Below are 17,280 nucleotides of genomic sequence, written 5' to 3'. Positions count from 1 at the left end.
AGAACAATAATTCAAAGTTTACATTAAAGAGGAATGTTCCAATTAATTATCGGAAGCAAAAAAAACGGAATTTTTTCGATTTGACCACCTCCGGCTCCCCTTAAGTACTTGAATGACTCCTCATGAGAATCTTTGTTTCGTTCTGTAGCTTTAATACCACGTCATGTCAAATATCGTTATGAAAAGGGTCCCAAGATCAATAAAACTACTACAACTTCATTTTAATCTCCCAGCATATTACGTCACTGCAAATCTCATAGATTTCCGATTTACGCTCTTGTATGTCGTATTCCAAACATAAAGAAATGTGTAATCACGTCTGAGGTCTTCCATTGAGACTCAAATGAAATTTCACAAATGCAGCTATCAAATTAAAATATATCCGCAAAATAACTGTTACGAGAACATCAACAGACGGATAAATTTACAAAAATCTTTTAAGGTGTATGTCGTAACTGCGCTCGAGTTTATTGGATAAATATCACAATGGAAAGGTCAGTTCATATGCTGATAGGCTTGTTTGCCTTACAGGTGAACTAGTGCACAGTGGTACACATACCCAAAGACGTCCGCAAAAATCAGAGAAGCGAAGTTCTTAATCTCATATATAATACTTAGTAATTTTATAAAGGTAGATCTTCTGCGTAGCACTGTGCTATAATGCAACAGTAATTTGGTTTTGCAGGGATAAGCGAGAGAATGGGTAAAAGTAACTCAGTTACGCCAGGCACTAGCCATGAGCCTGCTGCATCAATTAGAGCGGCGTTGAACATGTTTTTCTTTCTTTTTGTAACAGGAGAATTAATTTTCTGTACTTTGTAGTGGAAAGTGTTAGTGAAGACATAATATATTCGGAATGTTATACATAATAAATTAATTTTTATAGGTATAAACATTCACATCAAAACTATCTTTTAATTAATCTTCAGCAATAATATTGAGTTGATGTGTAAGTTGAAAGCCGACTGTTTTATTTGCCATTATGGATTTCATGAGGTTTTGACTATAAATGTAAAACAAATTGTGGATTTGATAAATGTACTCAACCTCCGTAGTATCGATATAACCATTTCTGCGTAGGTATTTTTCTGAGACCACATATCTTGGCAGAGAGGTTAGTTTTACTTTATCAGAGTAGCAGTCAGCGTGCGTTAGACAGTCTGGATATGTGCTATATTGAGAAGGATGGAGGCTGGCCTGCCTTGTAGTGGAGGCAGCATTGTTTGAAATCATTTTGTATTAATTTACTTTGAGGAATAATTTTGGAACTGAGTTGATGTCAATGCAACAATGACAGCAGGGAAGTTTTCTAAGGCAATCTAGTTTTTTTTATATATTCGTAATTGTGCAGTTTCTTATTCTTAGAACATTGTCTATGGTTAAAATTTACTGTAAGAAGTTTTACAGCGAAACACTTGGATTTGTCTTATAATTATTCATGTCGAGGAAAACAGGAAAATTATTGAGAAAGATTTTTTATAACTTGTCTAACTGTGAGAAATTTACGGAACAGTGTATTGTTATTAATGAAGCATAGTTATACTCGAAATCTTTGGTTTCGTTTAAGAGTCGTTAAGTTCTCTTTCTCTTTTTCATCTTTAGCTTCATGAATGTGTCTTGTATACTCACATTGCAGATCGCGAGTTGTGTGATCAAGAAGCCTTTTTATGAAAAGTGATAAGATACGGTCTTGCACTACACTTTGCAATTATGGCAAATTAAATTTGATTCTTGACAGTTTATAATAATAGTGACAAGTTGAAGAACAGATGAATGTATCATGTACACAGGTATGCCAACACATTTAACTATCAAAATTCATGTCGAATGAAAAGTGCAGTAAATGTCGGAAATTATTTGTGAAAATATCAGTTCAGAGGTTTCATACAAATAAAAGATATCAGAAAAGTCCAGTCTTGTAAGCTATCAGGCAGTTTATCATAAAGTCAGATGCTTTAATCTGTACATTCATTTTCTCTGTAATTACAGTAACAATTCCGGTATTGAGATTGTTTACAAGAGATTACCTATATTCAGCTCCGAGATTTTTGTCTGAATCATTTTGGTTTGTAGTCAGACAGCACATGCAAATTTCTTTGGAAACAGATTTCTCTCTCGCAGGCAAATTGTTTGTTTGAACTGAGGGGCCTGGATTTCGCATTGTGTAGCAGGAGCTCCATACACTTCCATTCAAAATCTAATTTTCACACAGTTCTATAGTCCTGCACTGAGATTTACATATTTAAATATCAAAATAAGTTTTACTAGTTTTTCAGATATGAACCAGACATGAACATGAGTTTAGATGCAAATGTTTTTACTCTATCTTTTCACCTGGCGACCCTACCAGGATGTGTAGTTATAGGGTAGTCTGCTGATTTTAGCAGTTACATGAAGTTTTGTGTTGCAACCGTAAATTAAAATTCCAATAAGAGACTTTAACTTATCAACTGCTTCCAAGATTTGAGAAGCAACAATTAAAAGTGATTACATGCAGCACACCATTATAGCAACATGGCTGTTTTGCATAATTATTACCAGTGAATAATTTAGATTTTCTGGAGAACAGTCAAAGTTTGAGCATAATTAGAGTTTTGCGTAATTTCTGTGATTCTGAATACCAATTTGTGACATTCTTATGTGCTGAATCTTGAAGTGTTATATGGCTCAACAGAGAGTGATTTTTTATGGTGAATGTAACATTGTGTCCTTAACTGAGGGGAAGGTGTTTCAATGCACAGTGACATTGTGAGAAGCTTAGTTTTGCATTTGTTCAGTGAAACCTGTCAGTGGTAATTTAAATATATTTTGTTTTGATTAACATTTGTAGGAAGTTATTTTTAGCAGTTATCTGTTTGCCATATTACTCTAATTACTTTAAACTGTCAAACCTTACCAGAGAAAGGACAAATGCTTAGCTGCAGCTGATGTAACTTTTGGTGAACACTAATTTAACTGAAACAGAGAGGACAATATCTGAGAGTATCGATCAAAGTAATTTTTTGGTATCAGATGAAGAACAAGAGAGTTCAATTGGGGATTCTGCTTTGAAAGCAGAGGTTGTAGGTTGTACCTTGTCACAACAGTCAGGTTCTGTAGAAAAAGACTCAGGTTTTACACCCACAACTGTTTACCAAGCTGACACAGTCCCTACCCCTTTTGTAGTAGTGCCAAAGATGGGAAAAATTTTGTTGCAAAATATCCTGAAGCTACTATCAGAGGTCTTGGAAGAACAGGACAAAACGTTAGAGGACTTTGCCAGAAATCTAGAAGACATTAATAAAAAATTTAGACATGCACTTTTGGCTGATTTAAATGATAAAACTGGTCAGATTTAACAAGATGTATCTGAGGAGTTCAATCCTATGTTCGTAGCCAGTGATAAAAGTAATTAGCTATGAGCTTTTTGTAGTTTGTTAATAATCTTTCAGAACCCTACTGTACTGATGCCATCTTGAAATGTCTGAAAATAGTTTTATGAAACTAACTATTGTCAGCCATGGACTACTAGTAATATGGAGAATTGAACTGCAAATTCCATCTGAATATGCATATTGGGAGAAACAGGACACAATGAAAAGAATGATAGACAAAGGGTAAAGTATGGCATTAAGGTAAAAAAAAATATTGAAATCAATAGATAAGAAAAATGTGCTAGTCTTTTATCTATAGTTATGTGATGATTGGCTATTGATTTATGCTATAAAGTAAATTATATGTATGCTGAGCAGTAATGGAGGAATAACATGTACTAAATTATGATGGATATGTAAGTAGAGAGATGTTTTCAAGAATAGGTATTTTAGGGAGGCAATGAGGAGTATAAGGTGAGGTTATTTCGCTAGTGATGATGTCTATGGATTTTGTATGGGTTGTTGTTTCAGGTAGCCAGTGAAAGGCATAACAAGATTTTATCTCAGTAATGATGTATGTGGTTTAATATTAACTTCAGAGGTATGCTGTGTAGCAGTGGAAACAAGAAACAAGATATACTTAACATCAACATTTTCTTTCAGAACTGTGCTCTGTATGTATGTCTTTATGAAGACTTCACTCAACAGAGGATAGAGCAACTTTGTCGTTGACAACTCAACTATTAATTTTCATGGACTTGCTACAAATTAATATGTTACTCACTTATCACCAGAAATGACAATGGCTTTGTAGTTGTTATGATACCACGTTATGATACCAGTGAATTTTGCAAATGCTGAAATTCTGTTACGCCCAAGATTTTTGCTCCATTAGTATAGCATGTTGACTGATGCATGACTGACATTAATAGTGCACTATTTAAGAGGATGATCGCCATAGTTATTCCTAATGTTGTAATATATAATACATAAGACAGTTAGCATTCTTGCCAGGCAGATGCTTGGATGTAACTAGAAAACTGGATACAAATCTATTCATTTATGTAGTGTACTTTAACAACAGAGATGAACACTTAATGTACAAAAATGATGATCAACTGTATACTTTTTTAACCAATGTGTTTAAAAACATCATCAGGACTTTACTGACAGGACTTATATATACGATTGATATGATACCCAGGTTATAAGATAACCAATTCTGTTATATACTTAGATAAGTATTTTGAATGAGACACTAATGTATGGAGTTACACGGTTTTCAGGACAATTCATTATGGCATTAAGATCCAGTTATCTAATTCCTTTGTAAATTTGTGTCATGTATTCCAGATATGAATGGGAGATGATTTTGGTTAGTGCACAAACACAACACTTAATGGATTGAGTGCACTGGATAGTTTTATGCAATGTACTGTGGCACTAAGATTGTAAGTAGGCTGTTTAGGTTTTCTTATTGGTAACGCCACATAGCGCTCTGTATGAAAAATCACTGTCTGTGCTGTGCGCAGACTGTGGCTAGTTTGCATTGTTTTCTGCCATTGTAGTGTCGGGCAGCGGCAGCTGGATGCTAACAGCACGTAGCGTTGCGCAGTTGGAGGTGAGCCGCCAGCAGTGGTGGACGTGGGGAGAGAGATGGCGGAGTTTTGTAATTTGTAAGACTGGATGTCATGAACTATCATATATATTTTGACTATTAAGGTAAATACACTGTTTGTTCTCTATTAAAATCTTTCATTTGCTAACTATACCTATCAGTAGTTAGTGCCTTCCGTAGTTAGAATCTTTTATTTAGCTGGCAGTAGTGGTGCTCGCTGTATTGCAGTAGTTCGAGTAACGAAGATTTTTTGTGAGGTAAGTGATTTGTGAAAGGTATAGGTTAATGTTAGTCAGGGCCATTCTTTTGTAGGAATTATTGAAAGTCAGATTGCGTTGCGCTAAAAATATTGTGTGTCAGTTTAAGCACAGTCGTGTATAAATTGTTCTAAGGGGACGTTTCATAAGGTGAGTACCACAAGATATCACAACTTATGAAAGATTAACAAATAGAAACACTTCCCAATAGGGCAGCTACGCAGCTGTGATTGTAGCTTTTGAAATACTGGGTTTTCTGTGGAGATGGTTGTGGCAGGTGTAGCAGGACACTTCATCCTCCCTGAGCCTGTCTGGATAACATACTTATTTTGAGCCCCCTGGGCTGTCAATGGCCTAACTGAAGGAAGAGTACTGTGCTCCCTGAGTCTGTCACAGTAATGTTCTGATGCTACCACGCTGGTACAATTGCAGTAAGCGTGTGTACAACAAGACTGTAATGCCGGAGGCATTTTCATGTTATATTCTCCTCCCATTGCATGTCGTATTCCTCATAGGTTTTCCACATAATTTTGAACAGACAACTCTACACATTTTTGTATCATGTGTATATCTTTCTTGCCCTATTGCAGTAGGCAACACATTTGAACAGACAATTATAACTACTTTGTAAACTTTTGTATCATTTTAAGGGGGAACGTTGATGAAATTGACCATGAATGTCAATTTTCGATTTATTTTTTTATTTGTTAGTACAACTAATGGCCAATACGTTCCCCAAGTTTAAATGTTGAAATCGGATCCCAAGTGCCTGAAAATCAATTAAAAGTGTGACAACTCCTCCCTGTCACTCCCACATTTTGAAGCAGCACTTCAATACCAGCTCAGTGACCAACGATTCTGTGTATTACTCTCAACCAAACGTGTGCGGGATACATTTAGAAGGCCGTGACACATACTATTTGGTTTTACAGATCATCTTTGACTCTGTTCCGCATTTTATAAACAACAAAAAAAACTAGCTGCATCGTTTATGACGGAGCAATCCTTTTTTTTTCCTTGCCTTGTAGTACTGATGGGGATTTATACAAGTGTTTGATTCTTTCTTCATTCAGTTATGCCACGTTCACAAAGAATGTATAAAAAACTGGATAAACTGCGTTTGAATAAGTTAGTGAACGAAAGACGTGGGAAAGAATGACAAACCAGCAATGAGGCTACGTCCGAAGTAAGAACATCAGCTGAAAATGTGAACTCGTCTTCTATCAGCTACAAGAGAAAAATTGGTGAGGTGAATGGTGCATACTAGAGTGAATTTAATATACTCTAAAATCAGCATCATATTCTGTTGAAACAAACACTTTAATTACTACTGTTTAATTGCTTGATAAAGGTTTGGTGCGTAACAGTACTGCCACTTCACAAAGCTGACTTTTACTTACAATAACGAAGATCAGTGACACTGTCTCCTACGGAACAGAAACGACTGGGCACCTCCGTACTCAAGTGTTGGACTAATCGTTGTGACCTCACCATGGGTCAGTTCCACTTCGTTTCGAGGAAAAGCTGCGTACACGGAAAGATACAAATAAACACAGATAAGAATAAGGACGATGAAGGAGACTCTTGGTTGTCCAGAATTACTTTTATTTTTTTAGCGGCCGAAAGAGTAATCTTACTACCAGTACTTAGTCCGAAATGCTGTCTGTTTGGTACACGCCTGGTGAACGTAGTACTGTTACATCAGACATGAGAACAGAGTAGAGCTCCATCTGCGGATTCATCCGTTTACGTTCCTATCACATAAGCGTTACTACCAGACGGTGTACATACACTCCTGGAAATTGAAATACGAACACTGTGAATTCATTGTCCCAGGAAGGGGAAACTTTATTGACACATTCCTGGGGTCAGATACATCACATGATCACACTGACACAACCACAGGCACATAGACACAGGCAACAGAGCATGCACAATGTCGGCACTAGTACAGTGTATATCCACCTTTCGCAGCAATGCAGGCTGCTATTCTCCCATGGAGACGATCGTAGAGATTCTGGATGTAGTCCTGTGGAACGGCTTGCTATGCCATTTCCACCTGGCGCCTCAGTTGGACCAGCGTTCGTGCTGGACGTGCAGACCGCTTGAGACGACGCTTCATCCAGTCCCACATGCTCAATGGGGGACAGATCCGGAGATATTGCTGGCCAGGGTAGTTGACTTACACCTTCTAGAGCACGTTGGGTGGCACGGGATACATGCGGACGTGCATTGTCCTGTCGGAACAGCAAGTTCCCTTGCCGGTCTAGGAATGGTAGAACGATGGGTTCGATGACGGTTTGGATGTACTGTGCACTATTCAGTGTCCCCTCGACGATCACCAGAGGTGTACGGCCAGTGTAGGAGATCGCTCCCCACACCATGATGCCGGGTGTTGGCCCTGTGTGCCTCGGTCGTATGCAGTCCTGATTGTGGCGCTCACCTGCACGGCGCCAAACACGCATACGACCATCATTGGCACCAAGGCAGAAGCGACTCTCATCGCTGAAGACGACACGTCTTCATTCGTCCCTCCATTCACGCCTGTCGCGACACCACTGGCGGCGGGCTGCACGATGTTGGGGCGTGAACGGAAGACGGCCTAAAGGTGTGCGGGACCGTAGCCCAGCTTCATGGAGACGGTTGCGAATGGTCCTCGCCGATACCCCAGGAGCAACAGTGTCCCTAATTTGCTGGGAAGTGGCGGTGCGGTCCCCTACGGCACTGCGTATGATCCTACGGTCTTGGCGTGCATCCGTGCGTCGCTGGAGTCCGGTCCCAGGTCGACGGGCACGTGCACCTTCCGCCGACCACTAGCGACAACATCGATGTACTGTGGAGACCTCACGCCCCATGTGTTGAGCAATTCGGCGGTACGTCCACCCGGCCTCCCGCATGCCCACTATACGCCCTCGCTCAAAGTCCTTCAACTGCACATACGGTTCACGTCCACGCTGTCGCGGCATGCTACCAGTGTTAAAGACTGCGATGGAGCTCCGTATGCCACGGCAAACTGGCTGACACTGACGGCGGCGGTGCACAAATGCTGCGCAGCTAGCGCCATTCGACGGCCAACACCGCGGTTCCTGGTGTGTCCGCTGTGCCGTGCGTGTGATCATTGCTTGTACAGCCCTCTCGCAGTGTCCGGAGCAAGTATGGTGGGTCTGACACACCAGTGTCAATGTGTTCTTTTTTCCATTTCCAGGAGTGTATTTATACTTAGGCGTCCATGGCTTGGATTCCATTACTTGACTTTTCCTGGCATATTAGTTAGACGAAACGTAGTTTACATGAAGTTACGTTGTTCTGAAAGCGAAAAAATGTTTCACGTTTTCGTATAAAGGCTTTAGTTACTTTCTTCCTTTAGTGGACACTCGCAATTCTGAGATGTAATTATTTGCTCAGTCTGTCACTCCCAGATGTTCAAGTAGACCATAGAAAACAAAGAAGTATGAGCAATTTTCCAGAGAAGACATCGTTGTGTCAGTTATCGCATATTATCAAACAGTATGTTTGTACATGAAACGTAGCAATGTAACTTGACCTCACAATCAGCTCAAAATACGAAGAGACTACGTTTATGCACTTTTGGTCGATATTCATATACTGTAAGTTTCTAATTCTCGCCATGTTTTAACGGATTACGACGCCAAGATACACAGCACGGAATAATATCAATAAATTTCACGGTGTTGGATTAGGAAGGCCTGGATTATTTCAACCAGTTTGCTAGTAAATACCCACTGCAATTAACAGACTTGACATTAAAGGGGGCCTGATTCATTTTCTTCTATTTTTGAATAATAGAATGATTACGAAACGACTGATGATTAGTTTAAATGGTTTTAACAAAAACCTGTGCAAACTAATTTGATCTCACTAAATAGCAACATAATTTCGAGATACATATTCTCTCCACAAGTCCACACTAATACACTCTAACCACTAGATTAAAGTGAGTTCATTGATATGATGGACTTAAACCGTAAGCTGCAGCATGGCAATCCCAAAACGTTAATTTATATGAAATACTGATATGCAAATGTAATGAAGAAAAATCATGTAGCAGCATAAAACAACCTTTTTGGTGAGAATGTGAACGGATTCTATTCATGCAGTACTACTTTAGATGGTCTGCAAAATAATCTTCGGTACCCACACCCTTTTCCTCGTTTACATGTGGAAACATGCAACTGGTTTTGCTGAATGAAATATCTGTTCCAATATCTCTACCTCATATTTGTCATATTCTGCACAACAAGATCACTCTTTCGGAACGACACAATTATCACCCATTGCAACGCATAAGTTTAAAATTCTCCTCGAAAGTGCCTACGAAGTGTCACTGTGTCCACCCAAAAGCGTGACGGCCTGCGACGTCACCTTTTGGACCGTCAGTGTTTCAAACAGGAGAGTATCGAGACAAGCGAAGAAGGCTCACAGCTCAGATGTTCATGTGGGCAGTAAGGTGAATTAATGGTCTCACATTGGCACCAGATTTCACCACAGTTCTGTCCAATGTCACTGTGGCCGACATTTAAGACACGAAAAAGCCGCTAGGGCTGGCGTAAAGGGTGCCAATAAAACCAACCCTTTCTCTGGGGAATTGATTCCCGCATATTTCACAGCTGAAAACGGCAGTCTGCAGTGCGCTGAGCACAAGGAAAATGTTCTTGACGATTTTTAACGCTTCTGACACACTCGGACGTTTTAATCTTTCTCTAACGTCATCGTGGGTCTACGTCCCTGTTTAATGTAATCGCATCTCTTTGGGGGCCAGAACTCAACCACTAGAGGAGTTTAACCGCATCACCAGGTAGAAGGGCAAGCTACCACCTGATATCCCCATAAAAAAGAGCTATCTCCAGGAAATGACTTTGCCTACCCTATTTCGACATCACTCAATCGACTTTGAATGGGCGTTCCTCTTGCAAGCCCGACAGGCGAAAATGGGGCATTCTTCCAGCTGATGGAGATACATCCTGCGAGTGCGGAACAACACAAGACCCGGCCCACCTGCTAATTTGTCCTCAACTTGAACAACCCTACACAACACAGGACCTGATAGAAGGTAACAATAAGGCCATCGGAGTTGCTACCTTCTGGAAATGCTGACACGACACGGAAATATGTGAATGAATTGTCTCTTTGGAGTGCAAAACGCATTTGCAGTTTTTTCCTCTCGGTTACAGGTTAGAACCACTACGGACTGTTTAAAAACAAACGTTGAATTTTCGCGCTCCTGCTTTCCGCCCTCCTATGACGTGGTAACGCTTGAGTGCAACATTAATATGTGTGTGAATAAATGGGAAACAGTCCCTGCGATGCCCCAGTTCGGCAACAACCTCGGTACCATGCTTGCAACTTTGTCTAGCACGTTATAAATGTGCACGTCAGAAACTCTTGACGCCAATTCAGCTGGCGGCTTTTTCCAGCGCTTGAGGGTAGGCAATTCACACACAAGGGGTGTCGAATGCGTTGCCTAATCCTCAAGTGCTAGGGCAATAATCAGGCAGATTTGTTAAAAGAAAATATTTTAAGATACATTTCTAAAGCGCTGCCCAAAGTTGCGTGGGTGGCACCGAAGAAGTTTGCGAATTGTGGGATTGGGGAGAAAGGAACTTAGGGGGACAGTTTTGGCGTTTTATAGACGCACGTGTTAATTTTGCACTCGCATATGATCATGCCACAGGGAGACGGAAAGCAGAAGGGTTGAAAAAGCCTAAGTATCCTTTCCTACTTTGGATCACACTCAAATTTATTCGAATGGTTTTCAGTGGTCTCTAGTGGTTCCAACTTCTACATGAGAACAAAAATTGCTGTCGCGCTGCACCGCAAAGGGAAGCAATCACTTTCAATGGAAATACAAGCCACAATGTCCTTAGAATGGTCTTATTGGCGCCATTTATGCCACCCCGTGTGGCTTTTCGTGTCGATTCTGATCGGTGGTGTGTCTGAAATGGTGTCTGTGATGAGCTTTCCGTCATGTGACACGCTCATGGTGGCGATGGGCAGAATTGTGGTGAGATTTTGCGACAGTGCGACTATATTAATCCCTCTTACAGCTCGCATGAACTTTCGATTTGTGGCGTTGTTTTCACTTGTCTGGACACCTTACGATCCGAAGTGTCGCATGGCTCAAGGGTGACACCGCTGGGCGACATGCTTTTGCAACATTCCAGAGGAAGGTTGGAGGCACCTTTGAGCCAATAATTCAGGAATATGCGTCTGCAATGAGAGGCAGTTACGGGGTTTCCAAAAAGTGATCTGTTTATTCTGTCGCGCAGTGTGGAGTTTCCTTGTGAGCTACAGCGTTATCCTGATGGAAAACCGTTCTGTTTGCTTTAGAACCCAACATATACCGTAATGCAGGAAAACAACAGCAAAACATCATTTCGTATAATTTCAGGTCTTCAGCTTTTCTTCCGCGGTTTTGCAATATATGACAGTTCAAAAATGGATCAAATGGCTCTGAGCACTATGGGACTTAACATCTATGGTCATCAGTCCCCTATAACTTAGAACTAATTAAACCTAACTAACCTAAGGACATCACACACATCCATGCCCGAGGCAGGATTCGGACCTGCGACCGTAGCGGTCTCGCGGTTCCAGACTGAAGCGCCTAGAACAGCTCGGCCACACCGGCCAGCTATGTGGCAATAGCGGCAACCCGTGGTATAGGTGGTAGGTCGTATCATACAATAATGTTCGGCGTTTGTAGACATAACGGCATCATATTATTAGTCGATTTGTGATTACATCATTAAGTTATTCTCGACTGCATATCTCAATTTAGGAGCCCAGTAGTCGTATCAGCGGGAAATTTAAAATTTCTGCTTTACGAAGAAGACATCTGGAGCTGACGCTCATAAAATGCTGGGTGAGACCAATGGTAAGGCACAAATTAGTAATGAACGTATAGAGAATGGTTTCAGCCCTTCAAAAACGGTGATTTGCAGGTGGAAGAGAGAAGGTTTTCGAAGCTACTGAAACCGAATAAATCACAGGAGATCGTTGTCGAAAGCAACAGAAATGGGTGGAATTTAGTGCAATCACTCACGATCCACACAGCTGGAAAAAGGGTACAATGTAATATTTTAATACAAAAAATATTGTTGATAAAAAATTGTGAACATCAAGAAAGGGAATAATTGAACGGTCGCCAGCCAGGTAGGACAACGAATATCCATAATCTTAAGAACGGTAGTGGCAAAGAAAATTAAGCAAATAATCTCTGGCGTGGCACCAGAAGATTAGCCATCTTTTTACACAACACAACAGTTCACGAGAAAATAAATGAATCAGAAAGCACAGAGTTTCCAATTACTCATATGAAATACTAAATTTTGAAAAAAAGTTAAGCGGAGTTGCTGGTTAAATAAATGACTGACTGTAACTGAAATCTTTTTTCGTAAAAAGTGACTTTCAGTAAACTCAGCATTAGGTAATGCAAAATTTGGAAAAAGGCAAGCAACTTACTTTTAATTATTGAAGGATTAAATGGAATTTACTATAAGCAAATGAGCTACTGATTTACTTTTAATATAAAAATAAGGTACGTACCAAGCCAGCAGAATTTTTTCGCTAAGCTAAATAAAGAATAAATGAAATAGTGCACTCTTAATTTGTGCTGTATCGTTAGTTATTAGTTTTGTCAGTGAAATTTTACCTTACCTTAATTGAGTGAAATTAATACACAAAATTGCAAAATAGTTAAGTCTCTGTTTTGCAGTACAAGACTGAACAGTTAGTGAGGCAGCAGAATTTAGATTGAAGCTTGAAATTAGCCAATAAACAACAATATCAGTAAGTACGAGTAGTAAATCAATTTTCGTATTTTTGCTACACTCGGTGAGGGCATGGAACTGTGTTTGGAAATAATGTCTAAGGACGATGACAACACAGGTGTCCTACACGTTTTAACTACTGCAGGTTGTTATTGACGAAACTTATTGTAGTTTGTGAAAAATGTCACTGAACTTTTAATAGCCTTACCTATGTCTTGAGCACACCTTTATTTTTAATCAACCTTACACGTTTCGACTTTCCGTCGTTCTCAAAGGCATAGCTATGTCATTCATATAAAATCATTAGATACATTGTATCATATAACTGACATACCCCTGCTTTTCGAAAATGACGAAAAGTCGAAACACGTAAGGTTGTTGAAACATTAAAGTGTGGTCAGGACATAAGTAGAATTATTGAGAGTGCATCCAGATGGCTTCGTCGTCTCCGGCATTGTCATTCAAGCTGCAAATTCCACTGGATAATGCCTGTACAGTATTAGTTAACAGTGTTAACGATGTTGTAGCTGCGCGGGCGACGAAGAAAGTAACCGCCGACGATGCTGTGCTGCCGCTATTGCTGTTGCTGCTCCTGCTGCTGCTGGTGGGCTCCAGCGCCACGGATAACTATGGGGCAGGCAAAAGCTAGAATTGCAGCTTCCTGCGCCTGTTCACTCCTCCCGTTCTCTCAATATTCGCGGGTTAACGAATTTCGAGCGCCTACACTGGCGCGATAATAGCTGCACACCGCCTCTGCAGCAGCGCCCAACAAACATTTCCGTTCTCTTTCATAACTCGGATGGTCTACTTCCTCTCTGCTCGAAGCACGACAGAGACTCTCCATATGCAAAGATAAACAACGGCACACATACTGCCATTTCGTCTATGCTAACGATACATTAAAATAAAGTTCCCTTGGCTATTACCCAGGAAGTTAGAATATTTCCATTGTAATTACCATCAATTATACACAGTAAGAAATTAAGACATTATTACATGCATTACATATTGATTGAGTTTCTATAATAAAGCTTCCACATTCAGAATCAGAAGTAGAGTACAAGTTATCAACGGATATCAAATGTCGAAAAATTTTCCATGGTATGGAACATATTTTATCTACATTTTCCATGTTACATGCTGAAGCTGAAAAGAAGGCTATCAATAGGTCACTCAGAATATGGAGGAAGACACAAGTCTTAAAATCACTGGGGACTGGAACAACATAGTAGGTGAAGGAATGAAACACAGAGTGGAGAAAGAGGGACTGGAAGCATACACGAGACAGGAGAAAGACTCGTTTATGTGTTCATTAACTTCAGCAAGCATTAGCAGCACACTGCTCAAGAATCTCAAGATGAGAAGGTATACTTGCAAGAGGCCGGACGGCACACGAAAGTACCACCTGGATTACATCACTATGAGGTAGAGGTTTCGAAATCATTTGTTGGATTGCATGGCGTTCCCAGAAACAAATATAGACACAGATTACAGATTAGCGATTATGAAGAGCGCATGCGAAGAAATCTTGTATAACAGAAGATATAATTTAATAAAACATTGGAAGAACGAAATACTAAAGTTTTTATGAAAGACGTGGTATACACCAGTACAAGAGTTAAGAAGTAGATCAATAGGAAGTACAGGGGTGTTAAATCGAATTTGCGTAGAGAAAGTATAAAGAAATCGATGAAAAAATGCTGATTAGTAGCAGAACAATAAATTTCAAGTAAACCTTCAACTTTAAGAATGCGTTCAGGTTGAGGTTAGTGCCACGCGACAAGCACAGGATACGGTCGGGGTTGCTGTCCAGACCATCACTGATGCAGGAACTGATAATTGTTAAAGGAAACTCAGGATAGGCCACGATTATTCTAACAGAAACCTACGGAGAAGTCTGACGTGCGTGAACAATTTCAGAGACGAAATAATCTGAGACTGTTCCGGATGCTGAAGCATAGCAGAAAGAATACTGACCAATTAGTGATGAATCTTGTGAGCAGAAAGCTTCGCCTGAAGGTGACACTGAATGACGTTAACAGAAGTCATAGAGTGGGACATAGGACGCAATGATCTGCAAAACCTAGGCCGATAATAGTGAATTTTATGTCGTACAGGAAAAAGATTTGAAATCTTCACAGCGGAGAAGAATCTCGTGGAGTCTGCCAATACGAGAAGATCTCACGCCTGAAAATTTAAAAATTATGAAGAATGCCGTTTTGAGACCTGGCCTATAAAACGTATGGACAAATGATAATAGGACAATGGTGAAGACCGAAACACCAAAAAGATCAGTTTGCAATGCAAAGGGACTCAAAATCTTTGCTTTAGGAGCTAAGCGCATGTCAACTCTTCCTGATGCTAGTATGTGTGTTTGTACTGAAGATTATATTCAGCAATAACATAACTGTTTCTTTTACTTCAGTACTACTTTCTGATATTAATTGTTTCTTATCTGCTTTGTCAATTATCGTGCCAACTTAGTCGTACTTCCTCCGCCTTCGCAAGCTGAGTGGTCAGGGCGACAGTGTGTCAATCCTAAGGGCCAGGGTTCGATTCCCGGCTGGGTCGGAGATTTTCTCCGCTCAGGGACTGGGTGTTGTGTTGTCCTAATCATCATCATTTCATCCCCATCGACGCGCAAGTCGCCGAAGTGGCGTCAAATCGAAAGACTTGCAGCAGGCGATCGGTCTACCCGAAGGGAGGCCCTCGTCACACGACATTATTAATACACTCCTGGAAATGGAAAAAAGAACACATTGACACCGGTGTGTCAGACCCACCATACTTGCTCCGGAAACTGCGAGAGGGCTGTACAAGCAATGATCACACGCACGGCACAGCGGACACACCAGGAACCGCGGTGTTGGCCGTCGAATGGCGCTAGCTGCGCAGCATTTGTGCACCGCCGCCGTCAGTGTCAGCCAGTTTGCCTTGGCATACGGACCTCCATCGCAGTCTTTAACACTGGTAGCATGCCGCGACAGCGTGGACGTGAACCGTATGTGCAGTTGACGGACTTTGAGCGAGAGCGTATAGTGGGCATGCGGGAGGCCGGGAGGACGTACCGCCGAATTGCTCAACACGTGGGGCGTGAGGTTTCCACAGTACATCGATGTTATCGCTAGTGGTCGGCGGAAGGTGCACGTGCCCGTCGACCTGGGACCGGACCACAGCGACGCACGGATGCACGTCAAGACCGTAGGATCATACGCAGTGCCGTAGGGGACCGCACCGCCACTTCCCAGCAAATTAGGGACACTGTTGCTCCTGGGGTATCGGCGAGGACCATTCGCAACCGTCTCCATGAAGCTGGGCTACGGTCCCGCACACCGTTAGGCCGTCTTCCGCTCACGCCCCAACATCGTGCAGCCCGCCTCCAGTGGTGTCGCGACAGGCGTGAATGGAGAGACCGATGGAGACGTGTCGTCTTCAGTGCTGAGAGTCGCTTCTGCCTTGGTGCCAATGATGGTCGTATGCGTGTTGGCGCCGTGCAGGTGAGCGCCACAATCAGGACTGCATACGACTGAGGCACACAGGGCCAACACCCGGCATCATGCTGTGGGGAGCGATCTCCTACACTGGCCGTACACCTCTGGTGATCGTCGAGGGGACACTGAATAGTGCACGGTACATCCAAACCGTTATCGAACCCATCGTTCTACCATTCCTAGACCGGCAAGGGAACTTGCTGTTCCAACAGGACAGTGCACGTCCGCATGTATTCCGTGCCACCCAACGTGCTCTAGAAGGTGTAAGTCAACTACCCTGGCCAGCAAGATCTCCGGATCTGTCCTTCATTGAGCATGTTTGGGACTGGATGAAGCGTCGTCTCATGCGGTCTGCACGTCCAGCACGAACGCTGGTCCAACTGAGGCGCCAGGTGGAAATGGCATGGCAAGCTGTTCCACAGGACTACATCCAGCATCTCTACGATCGTCTCCATGGGAGAATAGCAGCCTGCATTGCTGCGAAAGGTGGATATACACTGCACTAGTGCCGACATTGTGCATGCTCTGTTGCCTGTGTCTATGTGCCTGTGGTTGTGTCAGTGTGATCATGTGATGTATCTGACCCCAGGAATGTGTCAATAAAGTTTCCCCTTCCTGGGACAATGAATTCACGGTGTTCTTATTTCAATTTCCGGGAGTGTATTAGTCTTACTTCCAATTCATTTAGCAATTTATTATCATATTATTATTGATATTCATAATTAGAGCCATTAATTTTACACTCTGTTTTTATTACATTTATGCTGCCTA

At 41.5% G+C, this 17,280-nt stretch overlaps 1 protein-coding gene across 1 annotated transcript in view; it reads right to left on the bottom strand.

The window, feature by feature from the left end:
• LOC126336738 (hemolymph lipopolysaccharide-binding protein-like) overlaps nt 1-6,737 on the bottom strand; it is a 54,103-nt gene extending 47,366 nt beyond the window's left edge. The window contains exon 1 of the mRNA XM_050000734.1: nt 6,629-6,737. Within this exon, the coding sequence (XP_049856691.1) occupies nt 6,629-6,722 (94 nt within the window). The 5' untranslated portion in view covers nt 6,723-6,737. The remainder of the gene's footprint in view (nt 1-6,628) is intronic.
• Nucleotides 6,738-17,280: the final 10,543 nt, after the last annotated feature.

Source organism: Schistocerca gregaria, chromosome 2 (genome assembly GCF_023897955.1).
Source record: "Schistocerca gregaria isolate iqSchGreg1 chromosome 2, iqSchGreg1.2, whole genome shotgun sequence".
Lineage (NCBI taxonomy): Eukaryota > Metazoa > Arthropoda > Insecta > Orthoptera > Acrididae > Schistocerca > Schistocerca gregaria.
Note: the sequence above shows the minus strand (reverse complement) of the source record. Positions and strands in the feature narration are given on the sequence as shown.